The sequence below is a fragment of the Phyllobates terribilis genome, unplaced genomic scaffold (assembly GCF_046119375.1).
Source record: "Phyllobates terribilis strain yellow unplaced genomic scaffold, ASM4611937v1 Scaffold_1__5_contigs__length_1240528914, whole genome shotgun sequence".
NCBI lineage: Eukaryota > Metazoa > Chordata > Amphibia > Anura > Dendrobatidae > Phyllobates > Phyllobates terribilis.
The window spans coordinates 812,513,213-812,535,418 of record NW_027362761.1 but is presented as its reverse complement, the minus strand read 5'-3'; the positions used below and the strand labels follow the sequence as shown (position 1 = coordinate 812,535,418).

At 43.1% G+C, this 22,206-nt stretch overlaps 1 protein-coding gene across 2 annotated transcripts in view; it reads left to right on the top strand.

Annotated features, from left to right (window-relative positions):
• Positions 1–4,547: 4,547 nt before the first annotated feature.
• The window catches only part of LOC141152606 (transmembrane protease serine 11C-like), a 53,857-nt gene continuing 36,198 nt past the window's right edge, over positions 4,548–22,206 (top strand). The window contains exons 1-3 of one of the 2 annotated variants that reach the window (XM_073637168.1): positions 4,548–4,848; positions 5,978–6,091; positions 14,439–14,566. In XM_073637168.1, the coding sequence (XP_073493269.1) occupies positions 14,440–14,566 (127 nt within the window). In that variant the 5' untranslated portion in view covers positions 4,548–4,848; positions 5,978–6,091; position 14,439. The remainder of the gene's footprint in view (positions 4,849–5,977; positions 6,092–14,438; positions 14,567–22,206) is intronic. The other variant, XM_073637161.1, reaches the window with a different exon arrangement.

The window sequence follows — 22,206 nt, the reverse complement described above, 5'->3', positions numbered from 1 at the left end:
CAACATCAACAGAAATAAACTGAAAAAAGATAATTAGCTCATATCACCTGATACTCACAGGAATCCCAGACTCACGGATTAGTGTCCAGCATACACTTGCAAGGATATATAAAGAAGGTAAAATCCGGTGCCACATGCGATAAATCCTTTTATTCCAAAATTAAAAAATCACAACATGTCCCTAGGAGGGGAACAACTGGACGTGTTTCGAGGACACAGCCCCTTATTCGTCAGTATACAAATGAATTAAAAAACAACACATTTATAATATAAAAACTGTGACCACCCCTAAACAAGTGTGATAGATTAGTATACAAATTAGGATATTAACTCCTACTTAGACAAGATTTACGTGCAACGAATTCTCATAGAATATTCAGATATAAACTTAGGAGAAAAAATAAAAATAAATAAAAAAATATATATATATTTTATATGTAATAAATTTGCCATATAAATGCACAGAACAGAACATGCATATAATATTGTAAATGCAAGCATATACAGTACATTATATGCTTACTATGAAAATTGTATATTCACACTGAAGGCATCAAAACTATGAATTAACACATGTAAAATTATATACTTAACAAAAAAGTGTGAAACAACTGAAAATATGTCTTATATTCTAGGTTCTTCAAAGTAGCCACCTTTTGCTTTGATGACTGCTTTGCACACTCTTGGCATTCTCTTGATGAGCTTCAAGAGGTAGTCACCAGAAATGGTCTTCCAACAATCTTGAAGGAGTTCCCAGAGATGCTTAGCACTTGTTGGCCCTTTTGCCTTCACTCTGCAGTCCAGCTCACCCCAAATCATCTCGATTGGGTTCAGGTCTGGTGACTGTGGAGGCCAGGTCATCTGGCGTAGCACCCCATCACTCTCCTTCTTGGTCAAATAGCTTTTACACAGCCTGGAGGTGTGTTTGGGGTCATTGTCCTGTTGAAAAATAAATGATGGTCAAACTAAACGCAAACCGGATTGAATAGCATGCCGCTGCAAGATGCTGTGGTAGCCATGCTGGTTAAGTATACCTTCAATTTTGAATAAATCCCCAACAGTGTCACCAGCAAAGCACCCCCACACCATCACTCCTCCTCCTCCATGCTTCACGGTGGGAACCAGGCATGTAGAGTCCATCCGTTCACCTTTTCTGCGTCGCACAAAGACACGGTAGTTGGAACCAAAGATCTCAAATTTGGACTCATCAGACCAAAGCACAGATTTCCACAGGTCTAATGTCTATTCCTTGTGTTCTTTAGCCCAAACAAGTCTCTTCTGCTTGTTGCCTGTCCTTAGCAGTGGTTTCCTAGCATCTATTTTACCATGAAGGCCTGCTGCACAAAGTCTCCTCTTAACAGTTGTTGTAGAGATGTGTCTGCTGCTAGAACTCTGTGTGGCATTGACCTGGTCTCTAATCTGAGCTGCTGTTAACCTGCGATTTCTGAGGCTGGTGACTCGGATAAACTTGTCCTCAGAAGCAGAGGTGACTCATGGTCTTACTTTCCTGGGGCGGTCCTCATGTGAGACAGTTTCTTTGTAGCGCTTGATGGTTTTTGCTACTGCACTTGGGGACACTTTCAAAGTTTTCCCAATTTTTCGGACTGACTGACCTTCATTTCTTAAAGTAATGATGGCCACTCGTTTTTCTTTACTTATCTGCTTTTTTCTTGCCATAATTCAAATTCTAACAGTCTATTCAGTAGGACTATCAGCTGTGTATCCACCAGACTTCTGCACAACACAACTGATGGTCCCAACCCCATTTATAAGGCAAGAAATCCCACTTATTAAACCTGACAGGGCACACCTGTGAAGTGAAAACCATTTCCGGTGACTACCTCTTGAAGCTCATCAAGAAAATGCCAAGAGTGTGCAAAGCAGTCATCAAAGCAAAAGGTGGCTACTTTGAAGAACCTAGAATATAAGACATATTTTCAGTGGTTTCACACTTTTTTGTTAAGTATATAATTCCACATGTGTTAATTCATAGTTTTGATGCCTTCAGTGAGAATGTACAATTTTCAAAGTCATGAAAATACAGAAAAATCTTTAAATGAGAAGGTGTGTCCAAACTTTTGGTCTGTACTGTATGTTTAATAAAAAAACATTAGATCTGATCTATAATTCATACCTTGAGGTATCCGTGCATTTAATTTCAATATCCATAATTTTTCTTTGTTATGGAGCATTTTTTCCCAATTACCACCAGAATGGGGACGTGGTACTCTCTCTATGCCTCTAATATTTAATGTACTTATATTGCCACGATGCACCTCCCTGAAATGTTTGGAGAGACCTGATAACCTGATGGATTTTGAGGCAGAATTTGCTCCTGTAATATGTTCTGATATTCTTGCTTTAAGGGCTCTGATAGTACAGCCTATATAATATTTTGAACAGCTGACACAAGTTGCCATATAGACAACATGGGAGGTGTTACAATTTATATAAGACTCTATGTCATATTTTCTACCTGTGTGTAGATCAGAGAAACTTGAACCCATAGCGACATATTTGCACATACAGCATCTATTTTCACCACATTTATACATACCGACATATTTCAGCCAGGTGGGACTTTGTACTTTATTATCCAAAAATACGCTGGGTGACAACATATTGCGTAGATCCTGACCTTTCCTTGAAACCACCCTGCAGCCTGCTTCCAATATATTAGACAATTTGTCATCCTGATATAATATGGGTAAATTCTTGAGAAAAATTTGTTTAATGTTGTAAAAATGATCACTATATGGCGTAGAGAAAGTTAATGACGATTTTGCCTTATTGGAACTATGTTTTTCTGATTGTTGACACAATATATATATATATATTTTTTTTTTTCTCCTAAGTTTATATCTGAATATTCTATGAGAATTCGTTGCACGCAAATCTTGTCTAAGTAGGCGTTAATATCCTAATTTGTATACTAATCTATCACACATGTTTAGGGGTGGTCACAGTTTTTATTATAAATGTGTTATTTTTTAATTCATTTGTATACTGACGAATAAGGGGCTGTGTCCTCGAAACGCGTCCAGTTGTTCCCCACCTAGGGACATGTTGTGATTTTTTAATTTTGGAATAAAAGGATTTATCGCTTGTGGCACCGGATTTTACCTTCTTTATATAACAGAAATAAACACTTGAAATAGATCACTCTGTTAGTAATGACTCCATATAATATAGGAGTTTCACTTTTTGTATTGAAGAACTGAAATAAATTAACTTTTTGATGATATTCTAATTTGGTGAGAAGCACCTGTATGTGTCATGCCTATAAAAATACACACACACACATAGTGCTCCAGAAAAATCCACCAAAATGTTGGCGCAAATTGTCTTTTTTAGTAAATAATATTCTTTATTATATTACAATTCTGGGGTGTCTTTTCTCAAAATTGGGTTGTGTGTAATTTCTCTGATATTCCCAGTGTAAATGTGTGATTAAATAAGTGTGTTCTTTCACTTTGGTATTATTGTGGGTCCAAAAACAGCCTAAGTTACCAACATCAATTGGACAGTGAAAGTTTCAGAATATGTTGGGGCATTAACAACGGCATCAATAAGAATAAAGCCAAACCAAGTGTCTGGGTAGCAGTTATGGTGTGTCCCCGATATGGCCAAAAACAGGCCTGCTAATCAAGAAGAAGAGCTATGGATGCCTGCAAGTGGGAGGCAGATCTCAGGGGTCCCTTCCTATAACCAGATTTACTGACCTGGCTGCTGGACTGGGTCCTGCAAATTGATTCACACCAACTCTAGTAATTTGATTTTTGGGGGAAAACAACAGAAAAATTGTAATGGCGACACATATTCCCTGGTGAAAGAGTTATTCTCCTGCGAAATCGAGTGATTGCTTCTTAGGCAGACACAAAATAGCAGCAGCTATACGCCAGTGCGATCTCCGCCCGCAATGCGGCAGCACCATGGCTACAACCTGGTCACACTGTTTAGCCTAGTATATGTTTTTCCTATATTTCTAAAAGAAATAACAGAGGAACAGCACATTGCAGAGATTCAACAAAAGGGTGATATAGCATTGTTATTTTCTAGTATTTATTGAAATACTCATGTTAGGAGTGGTGATAATAGTTAATCTTAGCAAAGCATATAAAGGGGTTTTTTTAATACTTGGGTGTCATAGGGTTTAGAAAAAATTGAATTACCCAATTGGGGAATTCCTCCTTTAGGACCCTCATCTATAAAACGGAGCACAGAAATGGTCTCTCACTTAGGTGGACCCTGGAAATCTGTGCATTACCAGGACAGCCTATTGATTTCATGCTAGAAAACCCCACTTCCTTCAGCTGATTGTTGGGGGTCTCAACAGTAGAACACCCTGGAGCCAGCTGGAAACCATGGGTCCACCATGGACAACTGCTTTAAAATACCTCTACAGCTAATGTGGCTTTCAACATATGAAAAGCTTGGTCAACTCTGAAAGTATTCATCTGTCAGAATAATAACACTTGAACAGTATGTTAATAATTTGCCAAGCCTTTGGCTACACACATCTCATTACCATGTGTCTTAACACACCCTTCCAACTAGTTTCTTCTGTTGCAACCAATTTAATTGAGGAAGCAGGTATAACTTACTTGTTATTAATCCCATAGCACCTGCTGTCTAGCGCACGATCTTATATTATCAAAGTCACCTGTAGACCAGGACCAGTCTGACAAGTTTGAGGCTAAGCACATTTTTGTTCGCTTGTTTAAGGATTGTCCAACCCTTTGGCTCAGGACAGTTAAAGAACTTTCTTACACCAGAGAAACACTCACAGTGGCATAATCATCAGAGACGATTACAAGGAAGGAACGGAGAAGCACATACTAGTCTCAGGTAAATACTCTATTCATTCTGAAGGATTATATACCAAGTCAATAGAAAGGCTGAACATTTTAAGTAACGCTGGCGCTAAGGTCTGTATGGATTTCCTTATTATGTATGGGGATGCACACATCAGCTTTATGACAACTTGCTTAAAGGTATTGAATGACTTTTTAGAACAGATATTGTAGTTATTCTGTGTTGTCTGATGTTGCACTATGTTGTGTACCTAGTTGTCACTGTATAACTATACTGTGCATAAAATTAGAAAGGGTACTTTTTTTAGTATAGATCCTAGTTTCTCTGTAATTATGCTAGACTGAACACTTCACTGGGAAATCTCCTTAAAGAAGTTGTACACTACTTTGACAATTCCTTGTCATTCCCCATGTTTGACCCCAATAAAATAAAAAAGCATATACTCACCTCCCATACCAGCTCCGTTCCCACGGTGTTGGCACTCGTGGTCCTGGGGCTCCTGGCGGTTGTTGTGACACTATCCCCGCCTTCATATAAATTGAACATAAAGAGGAAGTCAGAGATCGTCTGCAGCCCAGACTTCCTTTTCATGTTCAATTCGACAGAAGACAGGGACAGGGAGGTGAGTATTGGCCTTTTTATCGGGGCCAAACATTTAGATCAAGAAGGGGTTGTTCTAGTAGTGGACAACCCCTTTAAGGCCATACATTTCCCAGTAGTATAACATGCTGTTCATTCAAATGAAGGACCAATCATGTTATAGATGGGGTTTGCAAGAGCAGAGAATGCTTCATTTTAGATCTAAAATGAAAGTCCTGAGCTGCAGACCCCTCTTTGACATAACAAGTAGTTGTGCTAATCTTTAATACCCCATTACATGCATATATGTTATGGAATGCTTCATCATGGGTATTTCACGGGCACAGAAGATGATCAACAATGGGAGCCTGGCGGTGATTGACAGCCGAGCTACAGCTATAATGGCTGGGATCGGAGAAAGCAATATTGACTGAGGCATCTAAAGAGCTTAATGGAGAAAAGGCTGTGTCTGTAAGCCCATCGGTGCCCCATGATAGATGCAACAATAAAGCAGAAAATGCAGGACATGGGTGCTGCTGATAATGGAAGTCCACAAAATAACGTCAATGTTCTTTTATTCAAGCTACACATTTCTATATCAAATTGGCATCTTCATCGGGTCAAAGACTAGAGGCTGAAGTTGTACCACAATAGAGGCCTAAGAAAGCACCTCAGATCCGTCAGAAGTTTTTTGGGGGTCAGTAAAAGATCAATATTGGTAAGCCAAAATCAGTGGCACCTACAGAGAAAAACTGTAGTTGAAAGCTTCACATCTGTTTTGTGTTTCTCATGAAATACTAAAGAAAAAACTGCATAAAGCATAACACACCAAAACAATTATGATTGGGAATACTGAGTACTCCAAAAACATTATGTAAATGATCAAGCAATCATCAATTCAAGTTCCCTATTGGGGCAAAAAAAAGAACGAAAATAAATAATCTCTATAAGTAGATGTAATTTTTTATTTTTAATTACCTTTGTTCCATTGAAACGGGGCACATTAGAGTCTCATTCACAAGATTAGAAGGGATGCCAGCGATTTATCCCCAGCAATCAGCGTCATATCTATAGATGATAAATTGTTATGGTGGGTAAACCCCTTTATAATTTTAAAGTACAAAGTTAAAAGTATTCATATTGGGGCAAAAACACTTAAGTTCATTTCATACAGGTTCGTTTCTAAATGAGTGCAGTAATATACACTACTTGTTCCATTTTGCTCTGCAACTATAATACTACAGTGTTTCAGTTGTTTTATTCTGTCCCTACATAGAACGGCATATTAAACTAATAGATCTCTTTCAAATCATCCTAGGAGGCTGACAAAGCAGGTCAATAATCACTACAATAAATGATGCATAATTAATAATGACGCATTTAATACACTAATGACTGCCATCTAATCCTAACTGCAAAATGAAAGTTTCAATTCTCTGAATATACCAATGGATAACTTTGTCTTATTCAAGATCACACATAACTGACCATAAAAATGTCACACTTTCCGATAGATTTCAGGCACCGTAATTACGGTTTAATAGAAACAGACAAGGAAGTCTAAACAAATTTAGCCACATCAAATGCAGTGTTTTTATACTACATAGATAGAAATGTGATGTTGGAAACATGCCACACCGCTAAATGAGAAAACCACAAATCCTGCTCTGATTATCCTACTACACATAGGGCTTTGTTCACAGAATACTAAATAACAATCACATATTCATGTTCTGAATATTAATAATGTCAACAAGACATGTGGTCCACAAGTACATCAAAATGTGGTAAAGCAAAACATGTTAGTAATGTCATCAGGACATGTGGTCCTCAAGAATACCCAAATGTTAGTTAGTAATGTCATATGAACATGTGGTCCACAATAATACCCAAATGTGGCAAACCATGCATGTTAGTGATGTCATCAGGACATGTGGTCCACAAGTATACCCAAATGTGTTAAATCAGACATATTAGTATGTTCGTAATGTCATCAGGACATGTGATCCACAAGAATACTCAAATGTGGTAGACCATGCCTTTTAGTAATGTCATCAGGACCTGTGATCCAGAAATATACCCAAATGTGGTAAACCTGGCATGTTAGTAATGTCACTAGGACTTTTGGTCCACAAGAATACCCAAATGTGTTAAACCAGACATATTAGTATGTTAGTAATGTCATCAGGACATGTGATCCACAAGAATACTTAAATGTGGTAAACCAGGCATGTTAGTAATGTCATCAGGACCTGTGATCCATCAGTATACCCAAATGTGTTAAACCAGGCATGTTAGTAATGTCATCAGGACATGTGATCCAGAAATATACCCAAATGTGGTAAACCAGGCATGTTAGTAATGTCATAAGCACATGTGGTCCACATGTTTACCCAAATGTGGTAAACCTGGCTTGTTAGTAATGTCACTAGGACTTTTGGTCCACAAGAATACCCAAATGTGTTAAACCAGACATATTAGTATGTTAGTAATGTCATCAGGACATGTGATCCACAAGAATACTTAAATGTGGTAAACCAGACATGTTAGTAATGTCATCAGGACATGTGATCAATTACTGTACCCAAATGTGTTAAACCAGATATATTAGTATGTTAGTAATGTCATCAGGACATATGACAATAAGTATACCCAAATGTGGTAAACTAGGCATGTTAGTAATGCCTTCAGGACATGTGGTACACAAGTATATCCAAATTTTAGTTAGTAATGTCATATGAACACGTGGTCCATAAGAACACCCAAATGTGGTAAACCATGTTAGTAATGTCATCAGGACATGTGGTTCACAAGTACAATCAAATGTGGTAAATCTGGTATGTATACTTATATCCATAAGTATACCCAAATATGGTACACCAGGCATGTTAGTGTAACATGTTGTTGTGATGGATGCAGTTTGTGTTTTAGAACTGCTTGGCTGAAATATGCTTTCCCTGAAATTGTCTGTATTATATTTTTCTATAACAGTTAAGGGCAACACAGTGGCTCAGTGGTTAGCATTGCAGCCTTGCAGCGCTGGGGTCCTGGGTTCAAATCCCACCAAGGACAACATCTGCAAGGAGTTTGTATGTTCTCCCCGTATTTATGTGGGTTTCCTCCAGTCTCCTCCCACACTCCAAAGACATACTGATAGGCCCCAATGGGGACAGCGATGATAATGTATGTAAAGCGCTGTGGAATATGTTGGTGCCATATAAAGATTATTATTATATATAGCTCAGCATTGATAATGCCTTTAAAGATGTGTAAGCTGCCCACGTCATAGGTACTAATGCAGGGGTGCACAACCTTTTTTGGTCCAAGAGCTACACTGTCATACTAAACCAATCTGGGAGCTGCACCAAAAATTAAAGGGGTATTATCTTCTGTGACATTTATGGCATATCAAAAGTATATATAACCCCTGGCAAAAATTATGGAATCACCGGGCTCGGAGGATGTTCATTCAGTTGTTTAACGTTGTTGAAAAAAAGCAGATCACAGACATGGCACAAAACTAAAATCATTTCAAATGGCAACTTTATGGCTTTAAGAAACACTAAAAGAAATCAAGATAAAAAATGTGGTACTCAGTAAGGGTAATTTTTTTCAGACCAAGCAGAGGGAAAAAATATGGAATCACTCAATTGTGAGGAAAAAATTATGGAATCATAAAAAACAAACAAACAAAAGAACACTCCAATACATCACTAGTATTTTATGGCACCACCTTGCAGTCTCTGAGGCATGGACTTAATGAGTGACAAACAGTACTCTTCATCAATCTGGCTCCAACTTTCTCTGATTGCTATTGCCAGATCAGTTTTGCAGGTTGGAGCCTTGTCATTGACCATTTTCTTCAACTTCCACCAAAGATTTTCAATTGGATTGAGATCCAGACTATTTGCAGGCCATGACATTGACCTTATGTGTCTTCTTTTAAGGAATGTTTTCACAGTTTTTGCTCTATGGCAGGATGCATTATCATCTTGAAAAATGATGTCATCATCCCCAAACATCCTTTCAATTGATTGGATAAGAAAACTGTCCAAAATGTCAATGTAAACTTGGGCATTTATTGAAGATGTAATGACAGCCATCTCCCCAGTGCCTTTACCTGACATGTAGCCCCATATCATCAATGACTGGAAATTTGCATGCTCTCTTCATGCAGTCATCTTTATAAATCTCATTGGAACGGCATCAAACAAAAGTTCCAGCATCATCACCTTGCCCATCACCAAAACCCACTTATTTATCGCATAGTGCCAACATGGTCATTTAACCAGAATACTGAGGTTTTAGTTTAGAAAAACAACTCATACAGAGCAGGCAGGGGGAACAGAAAGCAGCCACAAACAGGACCGGGGTATGAGACTGCAGATATAAAGAATATGCTCCCCGTCCCCATCCTGTTATATGCTTCCCCATCTTTGTATATGCTCCCTCCATCCTTGTATATATGTTGCCTCCAATCCTTGTATATGCTCCCACCATCCTTGTATGTGCTGCCCCCATCTTTGCATATACTGCCCCATCCTGGTCCATGCTCCTTCCATCCTTGTATATGCTGCCCCCATCCTTGTATGTGCTCCCTCCATCCTTGTATGTGCTGCCCTTAATCCTTGTATGTGCTGCCCCCCATCTTTGTATGTGCTGCCCCCAATCCTTGTATGTGCTGCCCCCAATCCTTGTATGTGCTGCCCCCAATCCTTGTATGTGCTGCCCCCAGCCTTGTATGTGCTGCCCCCAATCCTTGTATGTGCTGCCCCCAATCCTTGTACGTGCTTCCCCCAATCCTTGTATGTGCTGCCCCCAATCCTTGTATGTGCTACCCCCCATCCTTGTATGTGCTGCCCCAATCCTTGTATATGCTGCCCCCAATCCTTGTATATATGTTGCCCCAATCCTTGTATACATGTTGCTCCCCCATCCTTGTATATATGTTGCCCCCATCCTTGTATACATGTTACCCCCATCCTTGTATATATGTTGCCCCCAATCCTTATATGTACAGTACAGACCAAAAGTTTGGACACACCTTCTCATTTAAAGATTTTTCTGAATTTTCATGGCTATGAAAATTGTGCATTCACACTGAAGGCATCAAAACTATGAATTAACACATGTGGAATTATATACTTAACAAAAAAGTGTGAAACAACTGAAAATATGTCTTATATTCTAGGTTCTTCAAAGTCGCTACCTTTTGCTTTGATGACTGCTTTGCACACTCTTGGCAATCTCTTGATGATTTGCAAGAGGTAGTCACCGGAAATGATCTTCCAACAATCTTGAAGGAGTTCCCAGAGATGATTAGCACTTGTTGGCCCTTTTGCCTTCACTCTGCGGTCCAGCTCACCCCAAACCATCTCGATTTGGTTCAGGTCTGGTGACTGTGGAGGCCAGGTCATCTGGCGTAGCACCCCATCACTCTCCTTCTTGGTCAAATAGCCCTTACACAGCCTGGAGGTGTGTTTGGGGTTATTGTAATGTTGAAAAATAAATGATGGTCCAACTAAACGCAAACTGGATGGAATAGATGCCGCTGCAAGATGCTGTGGTAGCCATGCTGGTTCAGTATGCCTTCAGTTTTGAATAAATCCCCAACAGTGTCACCAGCAAAGCACCCCCACACCATCACACCTCCTCCTCCATGCTTCACGGTGGGAACCAGGCATGTAGAGTCCATCCGTTCACCTTTTCTGCGTCGCACAAAGACATGGTGGTTGGAACCAAAGATCTCAAATTTGGACTCATCAGACCAAAGCACAGATTTCCCCTGGTCTAATGTCCATTCCTTGTGTTCTTTAGCCCAAACAAGTATCTTCTGCTTGTTGCCTGTCCTTAGCAGTGGTTTTCTAGCAGCTATTTTACCATGAAGGCCTGCTGCACAAAATCTCCTCTTAACAGTTGTTGTAGAGATGTGTCTGCTGCTAGAACTCTGTGTGGCATTGACCTGGTCTCTAATTTGAGCTGCTGTTAACCTGCGATTTCTGAGGCTGGTGACTCGGATAAACTTATCCTCAGAAGCAGAGGTGACTCTTGGTCTTCCTTTCCTGGGGCGGTCTTCATGTGAGACAGTTTCTTTGTAGCGCTTGATGGTTTTTGCAACTGCACCTGGTAACACTTTCAAAGTTTACCCAATTTTTCGGACTGATTGACCTTCATTTCTTAAAGTAATGATGACCACTCGTTTTTCTTTACTTAGCTGATTTTTTCTTGCCATAATACAAATTCTAACAGTGTATTCAGTAGGACTATCAGCTGTGTAGCCACCTGACTTCTGCACAACACAACTGATGGTCCCAACCCCATTTATAAGGCAAGAAATCCCACTTATTAAACCTGACAGGGCACACCTGTGAAGTGAAAACCATTTCCGGTGACTACCTCTTGAAGCTCATCAAGAGAATGCCAAGAGTGTGCAAAGCAGTCATCAAAGCAAAAGGTGGCTACTTTGAAGAACCTAGAATATAAGACATATTTTCAGTTGTTTCACACTTTTTTGTTAAGTATATAATATAATATATAAGTATATAATTCCACATGTGTTAATTCATAGTTTTGATGCCTTCAGTGTGAATGTACAATTTTCATAGTCATGAAAATACAGAAAAATCTTTAAATGAAAAGGTGTGTCCAAACTTTTGGTCTGTACTGTATGTTGCCCCAATCCTTGTATACATTTTGCTCCCCCATCCTTGTATATATTTTGCTCCCCCATCCTTGTATATATTTTGCTCCCCAATCCTTGTATATATGTTGCCCCCAATCCTTGCATATATGCTGCCCCCATTCTTGAATATATGTTGTCCCCAATCCTTGTATATATGTTGCCCCAATCCTTGTATATATTTTGCTCCCCCATCCTTGTATATATGTTGCTCCCCCATCCTTGTATATATTTTGCTCCTCCATTCTTGTATATATTTTGCTTCAGCGCCCCAGCGACGGGGGCGCATGACGTCACTGCCATGCGCCCAGTCGCGTGTACGCTGACGCCGGCTGCTAGCAGCGTGTATTGCAGTGCACGGGCCTGGCAAGTTCGTGCGCTGCAAAACACTTCAGCTAGATGTGTGTCCGAGAACGCACATCTAGCTGAAGTAGGGGCTGGCGTCGGCGGGCTCCGAGTACTCACCCGCCGGGCCCCGTCCAGGTCCAGGAGAGCTAGTGCTGAGATGATGGCGTGCATGCCCTTGTGGGTGGGCTCAGCGTGCCCTCTTTGGCACGCGTGCCATAGGTACACCAGCACTGTCCTAGACTATCCCTATATTTACTGTTCCTGTCAGTCCCAGGGTTTTCCCGTCCAGTCCCGCAGTGCACACGGGATCCGTTACCTTCCCTTCATGCGGTTCCACGTCCATCGTCCCCTGTACGCCAGAGGATAAGGCACTCTTCATAGTACCGGTATTAAGCCTTGACGTTGCAGGAATTTCCACAAGGGATCCCAATAAGACTTTCCACTACCCCGAACAATAGATTCTTGCTGACACTAGCAGTTAATTGCACTTGAACTTGACCTTGGTTACTGTACTTCCCTATCTAACTATCAGGAAGCAGTCCCTTTTTACTGGGGCTTTCCCCTCCCACTATGGGCTAGTCCTGAAATTTAACTATGATGTCCCTACAGCATGTGGCTGGGCAGATCTCCTTCACAAACATTATACATTACTTTTACATAAGTTAAGCATATTATACTTATAATGCTTACCAGAGTCTATCTTACCCTATAGTCACTACCTTATGTCCTAAATATTAACCTATACCTATTCCTCACTATGCATGACAAAATATATCTAAAACCACATGATATTCACATTATAATATACAGCACAGCGCGACTGGTATCTTCAGGGGTATAAACACAATAGAACATTCCACCACACTTACACCTGCACTAATGCAGCCCCATACCATCAGAAACACCAGCATTTGAACTGTGCCCTGATAATAAGCTGGATGGTCCCTCTCCTCTTGAGTCTGCAGGACATGATGTCCATGGTTTCCATAAAGAATTCACATTTTGATTTATCTGACCACAGCACAGTTTTCCGTTTTGCCTCAGTCCATTTTAAATGGTCTCTGGCCCTGAGAGATGCTAGAGTTTCTGGATTGCCACATCAAAGAATCCTGATAATGTGGAGTGCTCATACTGTAAGGATTGAGAAGTCTGAAGTCACATAGAGTGACTGCAGACAACCCCTTTTTTAGTTTCGCCACGTGATTTTGTAGCTCAAATGCACTGGCCCGTCACCTCCCTAAGTAAATGTAACAGTTTGGCGAATTGTAATTTATCTTGATGATAACATGTAAATGTCACATAGCACCACACAGCATTGTCCTCTCTGTAGAACTGAAAACTTCTATGTATCCATGATCTAATGCTGCCCACTCTCAACCTGCAGTACTGTGTAAATGATGACTCACATTGTGAAAAGTGACATATCTTCAGCAATTTCCAACACCACTCCACTGGCTTACTGGCACCTGTTTACTAGGCAGCAGAATAAACAGCTACTAGCAACCCATAGCACTGCTGTATGGCAACTACAATAAGAGTAAAGCGAGATCACTAGTTAGGTAGACAGCAATGGATTTTAGGTGAGTTCAGAGTTGGAAGTTTTAATTGCTAAACCTATATCCATACAGAATTTTTTTCTATTAAATATATTTTCTGGATTTATGAAAAAATAAAGGATTATTCATTCTAGAATGATCATGCTTCACTATTCTCATTCTTTACTTTGTAAAACGATGCAGGTGTAAAGCTCTATTACACTGAACGAATAACCCCCAGATTCCACTGCTGGAACCCTTCTTACAATCAGTGGATATTGGTGTGGGAAAAATGGTCACAATCAGAACAGATTAAAGAATAAAAAGTTTAAAAAATTCCATTAACTAATTACAGCAATTGGAGATCAATTACAAATGGCAAGCAACTGACAGAATATTTTAGAAAGCTGTCTACATTTTAGTACACAAAGATATCGCTGAACTTATAGATACTGAACATAAACTTTTGTATCTTTTTTTAGGATGTCTGAATCAGGTGAACCACCAAAGTCTTCTCGGCAGCGCAAGATCACAATAGCAGTCATCAGCGTGGCAGTCACCATTATCATTATAGCTATTGTTGCTGCCATTGTTATAGACCAGGTCATTGGTAAGAAAGTAAATTACATCATTTTTATGAATTGAATGTGGCTATTTTTTTCATCCTAAAACCTTCGTTAAAAAAAATAATAATGTAGAATAACTGATTTATGCAATCAAAGGTTTAATTTCAAGGTCAAAGGTGATCATAGAAAAGAGGGGCTTCACAGAAAAGGGAAAAGACTGCAAAATGGTCTTACCACTCAGAAAATAATGTTCTAGTGTTTATTTTACCCACCAAACCCATTCCATAAACCTTGGGCCCATTCACGACCATTTGGTGCATATGTTCTTGCAAACTCAATAGCAAGAGGAATGACCAGGGTGTACTCTATCTTTCCCAGGTCACATATCACCACTTAAGTAGACATGAGTGTATGATTTTAATTATTATTTGTTAATCACTAACTTTTTTTCCCTCTCATGCAGACATTGTACCCTATTAAGACTACTAACATAATTCACCATCTCCAGAGTTCCACCTGCTGTTAATAAATAGCTCAATGTTTGTTTCCTTAAAGAGTTAAAGCATGTTAAACTGGCCACATCATGAATTTTGTCTACAGAACTGAGTAAAATGTACGTACCTTCTTTTTATTTTCTCATCTTCACTGCAGAGATATTGGCTTGTAAAGTTTTGATTCTAATTTATACTATAACCAAGGTGATGTTAGCAGAGATTACAAAGTGTTGGGAGGAAGGAGAGCAGAGCTGTGTGTCATTACAAACACCTCTCAGCATCTATCCCAGGCATTGGAGAACAATAATACCCTGATAGTTGGACATATCCAGAGTGGTGTATGTGATACACTGCAGCTCTCATCTCACATCTCACAACACCGTAGGTGTGGGGGGATGGAGAGAAGAGCAAAGCTCACCTTAAGATGAGAGCTGCAGCATGTCTCCATACACAGCTCTGAATCACTACAAGCTACCAAGACAAAGAGATGTTTGTAATAACACACAGCTCTGCTCTCCTACCCCCCCACCCTGCTTATAGTCAGACTAGATGCCAGCAGTGAGATCTGTGTGGCCTAAGGAGGAGAGCAGAGCTATTTGTTATTATTTGTCTCAGCATAATACAAAGAGAAAGCCAGTTCTGAACTTCTCCGGGGGAGTTTTCTTCATTTTCTTACTGCTGATGCTACTTGCTTATGATTGGTCAACGTCATGGAGGTGAAAAAGTATTATCCCCTTAGTGAAGAATGTCTGCTAATGCCACCTTGATTATATTATAAAGTGATAGTCTAAACTTTTCAAAATAATATCTCCACAATTGAGGTGGGAAATGTGACAAAAATATATTGACGTTTTATTCAGCTCTGCATCCACTGTTCCTAGATGTGGCCAGTTTAACACCTTCACGACATTATGTACATTTACATCATATTTCGTGTCCCTGCTTTTGATATGGGCTCGCATGTGGAACCCGCATCTCTCCGTCACATTACAGAAGATTTAATCAGCCATCATGTCTCTTTAACAGCCGCAGGTGGCTGTTAACCTGTTGAATCCCTCTGTCAACCTCTGACAGCGGGATGTAACACTCGTCGACAGAGAGTGCGTCATTTCACGCTCCCACCAGCGCGCCTCTGCCAGGATTGCGGGGCGCCAAAGAGTTGTCATGACAGCCAGGAGCCTGCTGATAACCCCTGTGCCTTTCATTACGATCCTCCTGTGGAGAGATCGTGATATCTGCTATACATGCTGATGCACTGCTATGTATAGCACAAACAATCGGATGATCGCAGCTTCAAGTCCCCTAAGGGGACTAACAAATACAGTGAAAAGTAAAAAATAAAGTTTAATTAATAAACACAAAAGTTCAAATCACCATCCATTGAAAATAAAACAATTAAGATAAAAAAATACGCATATTTGGTATCACTGTGTTCAGAAATGTCTGATCTATCAAAATATAAAATAGATTAATCTGATCGGTAAACGGCGTAACGAAAAGAAATTCAAAACACCAGAGAGTGAAAAAATGTTGCGAAAAACGCCGTTGCTGTTTTTGTAAATAAAACTAACTTTATTAACCATGTCAAATCACACATGTAATCCGCAGCTAAAAAACGTAGCAGAAAAAAAAACAAAAAAGCAGCAAAGGTCCAGAAAATGTAGCATTTTGAAAGCAATGTTTTTACTGCCAACAGAGCAGGTTTTGGGTGCAAAAAATGCATCAAAACACTGTGTGTGAACATAGCCTTAGGGTGTTTTCACACATGCCATTTTGATGCAACTTTTATATATTTTTTTAAAATTAAAACAAGAAGTGTGTTTAAATAAAAAAGGATTTTTACACACAGTACTTCTTTATGATGCACCCATGACATTGGCTGCAAAAACTGTTTCAAAATGGCATGTATGAAAGCAACTTAGTGTGTTCCTTTTGGGCTACAACTGTAGATGGATAGTTAAAAACACTCTCACTTGCCATAAATATGTAATTTTTTTACTTGGTATTATCTGAAATCTGACATTATTAATTTTTTGTTCTCTTTTCCTGAGATGTGGCCCCCTCTTCCCTGTATGTAAACCTAGTGTTTTTAGCCATGTGGGCGGGTTCATCATCTCTTCTCTGTGTTTTCTGGAAGACCATGCCCAATTGATAATAAAATTTGTTTTGTATACAGGGAAGAGGAAGTCATATCTCAGGAATGGAGACTGCATAGCGAGAACATAAAATAAAAAAATAGAATCGGAAACAACAGAATTTACAAAAGGTAGAAAAAAATACATATTTATAGGCATGTGACATGTCGCCTTTAAAGGGGTTGTTTTCTGTCAATCAAGATTCTACCCTGGCTGCAGTTTGTTATAAAACAAACCATGCTATACTCGCCTTCTCCAGGTCCATCAGTGAGTCTCCATCGTTGCTCTTGGTGCCTGGCCTGGCATTGGCTGTGGCGCTGATGTCACGTCGACAGTGCAGCAGCCAATCAGTGAGCTCAATGGCTCTGAATGAGGAATTTCATCCTCACTGGCAGAGCCGCTGAGCTCACTGATTGGCTGCTGCACTGTCGATGTGACATCAGCGCCACAGCCAATGCCAGGCACCAAGAGCAACAACGGAGACTCCCTGGTGGACCTGGTGAAGATGAGTACAGATTGGTTTGGATTTTTAATAACAAACTGTAGCCAGGGTAGAAACTTAATTGAAAGGGAACAACCCCTTCAACTATCTTACTACAGCTGTAGTAATTGACGCGCCCCCTGGGCCGTGGAGTACTCGGTAGCCGGGACGGTCGGAGCAGGTGGTGTCACAGTAGCGGTGACCCGGTTCGTGACCCGGTCCGTGACCCAGGGCGGTCAATAAAAGGGAAGGGTAGAAGGGGAATTAAAGTCTTATATATATAATATTCGTGACGCCACCTGTGGTATGTGGCTATATGGGGCCACCGCTGCGGTGCAGATCCTCTGGAGTTGATGATGACGCAGCAGAGTTGGTTCAGCTCTCCACAGGCAGAGCTTAGCTCCAGGGCAGGAAATGGTGATGTTATAGATGATGCTGTGCAGTGTAGTGAGGGGATGGCACAGATAATGACCAGTCCACAACTTAATGGCTTTTTCCTCTTATCTTTACTTGCGGTGGTTAGGCAGACCGGGGCACGGGTACTAGCTGGTAGTAGAGGTCCGGGCGACCTGGAAGCAAGTTGGGAATCCACCTCGCCAGGTGAAGTTGGAGGCCTTCCCTTTGCGCTAATCTCTTTGGCCCTGCTGCTTATAACTGTACTGTGGCCCTCGTCCCTGAGTAAAACGTCTTTGTGCTCACCCGTATGGCAGGCAGCTCGGGCCTTCCTGGAGTGTCGCTCCCACGTGGCGGTGCTGGGCCCTATGTGCTGCTGAGCCTCCGGGCGTCTGATGGGGCCGGGAGACCTGCAGTCTCCTGCCCTCCGGTTTATTTTGTTTTTGGGTTATATTTTTAATCAATGTTTCAATAAAATATGTATTCCTTTTTAAACCATGATGACTCTGTTTTCCTCTTGTTAAAAAAATTGCACATATATCGCATTTCTTTACAAAACATACCATTTGGGTTTGCTAAGAGAAATGTAACTGACTCTAGACCAGGAGTCTCAAACACGCGGCCCGCGGGCTGCATACGGCCCCTCCAGCTGCTTCATGCGGCCCGCAGGCACATAGACCCCGTAACGATCGCAGCTTGCTCCAGCAGCCACCGACATCAGCGCTGTAGTGTAGTGTATTGCCCGCAGAGACTGACTCTCAGCACAGTGTAACATCCCTGGCGGCGTGCTTGCATGGCTTACCATCTCCCACCATGCAAGACCGCAGTCTTACCTTTCAGGCCAGGCTGCACACTTTTGCTTCAGTACCTGCTGTTTGTATGTCTCTTGTCTGCTGGCTTAGGGCGTCGGCGCTGTTGCTTTCTGATTCTTAAAGCTACACTGTGCGCAGTCCTAATGCGTCCCCAGCCTATTGCTGTGAGTCACTGGATACTTAAACCCCCTCCACCCAGTAGGAGGTGCCTGAGCAACACTTTCTTACAGTCTGTTCTGTGCAACTGTGAGTTGCCAGGTCCTGTCCTGACTCTAGTCTGTCCGCCACTCCAACTCGTTGTCTCTGTACTTCTGTTTGTGAGTCTTGTGTCCACTCGCTACTTCATTGTAAGTACCTTGTGTGTATCTGGTTCTACTCATTCTGTTTCCCTCCCTCTGTATCTAACTCCTGTGTTCCAGCTATCTTCTTGTGTTTTCCAGTCTGTTCCATGTGAACAGAGCCCTGTCCTGTCTACTGCATCTGCGGGTTTTGCTTTGCTCTGCTTGCTCACCACACCTGCGGTTTTGTTCTGCTTTGCTTGTTCACCGCATCTGCGGTTTTGCTCTTCTTTGCTTGTTCACCGCATCTGTGGGTTTTGCTCTGCTTTGCTTGTTCACCGCATCTGCGGTTTTGCTCTGCTTTGCTTGTTCACCGCATCTGCGGGTTTTGCTCTGCTTTGCTAGTTCACCGCATCTGCGGTATTGCTCTGCTTTGCTTGTTCACCGCATCTGCGGTTTTGCTTGTTTACCGCATCTGCGGGTTGTGCTCTGCTTTGCTTGTTTACCGCATCTGCGGTTTTGCTCTGCTTTGCTTGTTCACCGCATCTGCGGGTTTTGCTCTGCTTTGCTTGTTCACCGCATCTGCGGTTTTGCTCTGCTTTGCTTGTTCACCGCATTTGCTGGTTTTGCTCTGCTTTGCTAATTCACCGCATCCGCGGTTTTGCTCTGCTTTGCTTGTTCACCGCATCTGCGGGTTTTGCTCTGCTTTGCTAGTTCACCGCATCTGCGGTTTTGCTCTGCTTTGCTTGTTTACCGCATCTGCGGGTTGTGCTCTGCTTTGCTTGTTTACTGCATCTGCGGTTTTGCTCTGCTTTGCTTGTTCACCGCATCTGCGGTTTTGCTCTGCTTTGCTTGTTCACTGCATCTGCGGGTTTTGCTCTGCTTTGCTTGTTCACCGCATCTGCGGGTTTTGCTTTGCTTGTTCACCGCATCTGCGGTTTTGCTCTGCTTTGCTTGTTCACCGTATCTGTGGTTTTGCTCTGCTTTGCTTGTTCACCGCATCTGCGGGTTTTTCTCCGCTCTGCTTGTCTACCGCACCTGCGGCTCTGTTCCTATATCCCAGTCTGTACTGGTCCCTATCCTGCCTACGTTTCTACTTGCCAGTACCCGCCTGTCTGCATGTCAGCCGTGCCTCCCTGTGCCCACCTGTCTGCATGCCAGCCGTGCCTGCCAGTGCCCACCTGTCTGCATACCAGCCGTGCCTGTCAATATCCACCTGTCTGCATACCAGCCGTGCCTGCCAGTACCCACCAGTCAATATGCCAGTTGATAGGCAGGCGGCTGGCATTGGTATTGCTGTGCAGAGAGCCGGTCTCTGCGCGGCATTACACTGCACTACAGCGCTGATATCGGCGGCTGCTGGACGGGGCCGCGATCATCAAGGGGTCTATGTGCCTGCATACTGCATGTGCAGAAGGACGCCAAGGGAACGGAGGACAAGCGAGAAGAATCTTTTTTTTTTGTTGTTCTGTCATGTCTATGTGAAATACAGCACAGGGGATCTGTGCGCAGTATGGGGGGGGGTACCTGTGTGCAGTATGGGGGGGGACCTGTGTGCAGTATGGGGGGGGGGACCTGTGCGAAGTATGGGGGGGGACCTGTGCGCAGTATGGGGGGGACACCTGTGTGCAGTATGGGGGGGACCTGTGCGCAGTATGGGGGGGACACCTGTGCGCAGTATGGGGGGGGCCTGTGCGCAGTATGGGGGGGACCTGTGCACAGTATGGGGGGGGAACCTGTGCGCAGTATGGGGGGTGACCTGTGCGCAGTATTGGGGGGGACCTGTGCGCAGTATGGGGGGGGACCTGTGCGCAGTATGGGGGGGGGACCTGTGCGCAGTATGGGGGGGACCTGTGCACAGTATGGGGGGGACACCTGTGCACAGTATGGGAGGGGGAACCTGTGCGCAGTATGGGGAGGAACACCTGTGCACAGTATGGGGGGGGAGAAAACACCTGTGCGCAGTATGGGGGGAGGTGCCTGTGCGCAGTATTGGGGGGGACCTGTGCGCAGTAAGGGAGGGGGAACCTGTGCGCAGTATGGGAGGGGGAACCTGTGCGCAGTATGAGGGGGGAACACCTGTGCGCAGTATGGTGGGGGGAACACCTGTGCGCAGTATGAGGGAGAGGAAAACACCTGTGCGCAGAATGGGGGGGAGGAAAACACCTGTGATAAAGTATGGGGGGGAGGAAGACATCTGTGCACAGTATGGAGGGGAGGAAAACACCTGTGCGCAGTATGGGGGGGGGAACCTGTGCGCAGTATGGGGGGGATCTGTGCGCAGTATGGGGGGGACACCTGTGTGCAGTATGGGGGGGACCTGTGCGCAGTATGGGGGGGGACACCTGTGCGCAGTATGGGGGGGACCTGTGCGCAGTATGGGGGGGGACACCTGTGCGCAGTATGGGGGGGGCCTGTGCGCAGTATGGGGGGACCTGTGCGCAGTATGGGGGGGGACCTGTGCACAGTATGGGGGGGGGAACCTGTGCGCAGTATGGGGGGTGACCTGTGCGCAGTATTGGGGGGGACCTGTGCGCAGTATGGAGGGGGGGGACCTGTGCGCAGTATGGGGGGGGGACCTGTGCGCAGTATGGGGGGGGACCTGTGCACAGTATGGGGGGGACACCTGTGCGCAGTATGGGAGGGGGAACCTGTGCGCAGTATGGGGGGAACACCTGTGCACAGTATGGGGGGGGAGAAAACACCTGTGCGCAGTATGGGGGGGGGTGCCTGTGCGCAGTATGGGGGGGCACCTGTGCGCAGTAAGGGAGGGGGAACCTGTGCGCAGTATGGGAGGGGGAACCTGTGCGCAGTATGAGGGGGGAACACCTGTGCGCAGTATGGTGGGGGGAACACCTGTGCGCAGTATGAGGGAGAGGAAAACACCTGTGCGCAGAATGGGGGGGAGGAAAACACCTGTGATAAAGTATGGGGGGGAGGAAGACATCTGTGCACAGTATGGAGGGGAGGAAAACACCTGTGCGCAGTATGGGGGGGGGAACCTGTGCGCAGTATGGGGGGGGATCTGTGCGCAGTATGGGGGGGAACCTGTGCGCAGTATGAGGGGGAGACACCTGTGCGCAGTATGGGG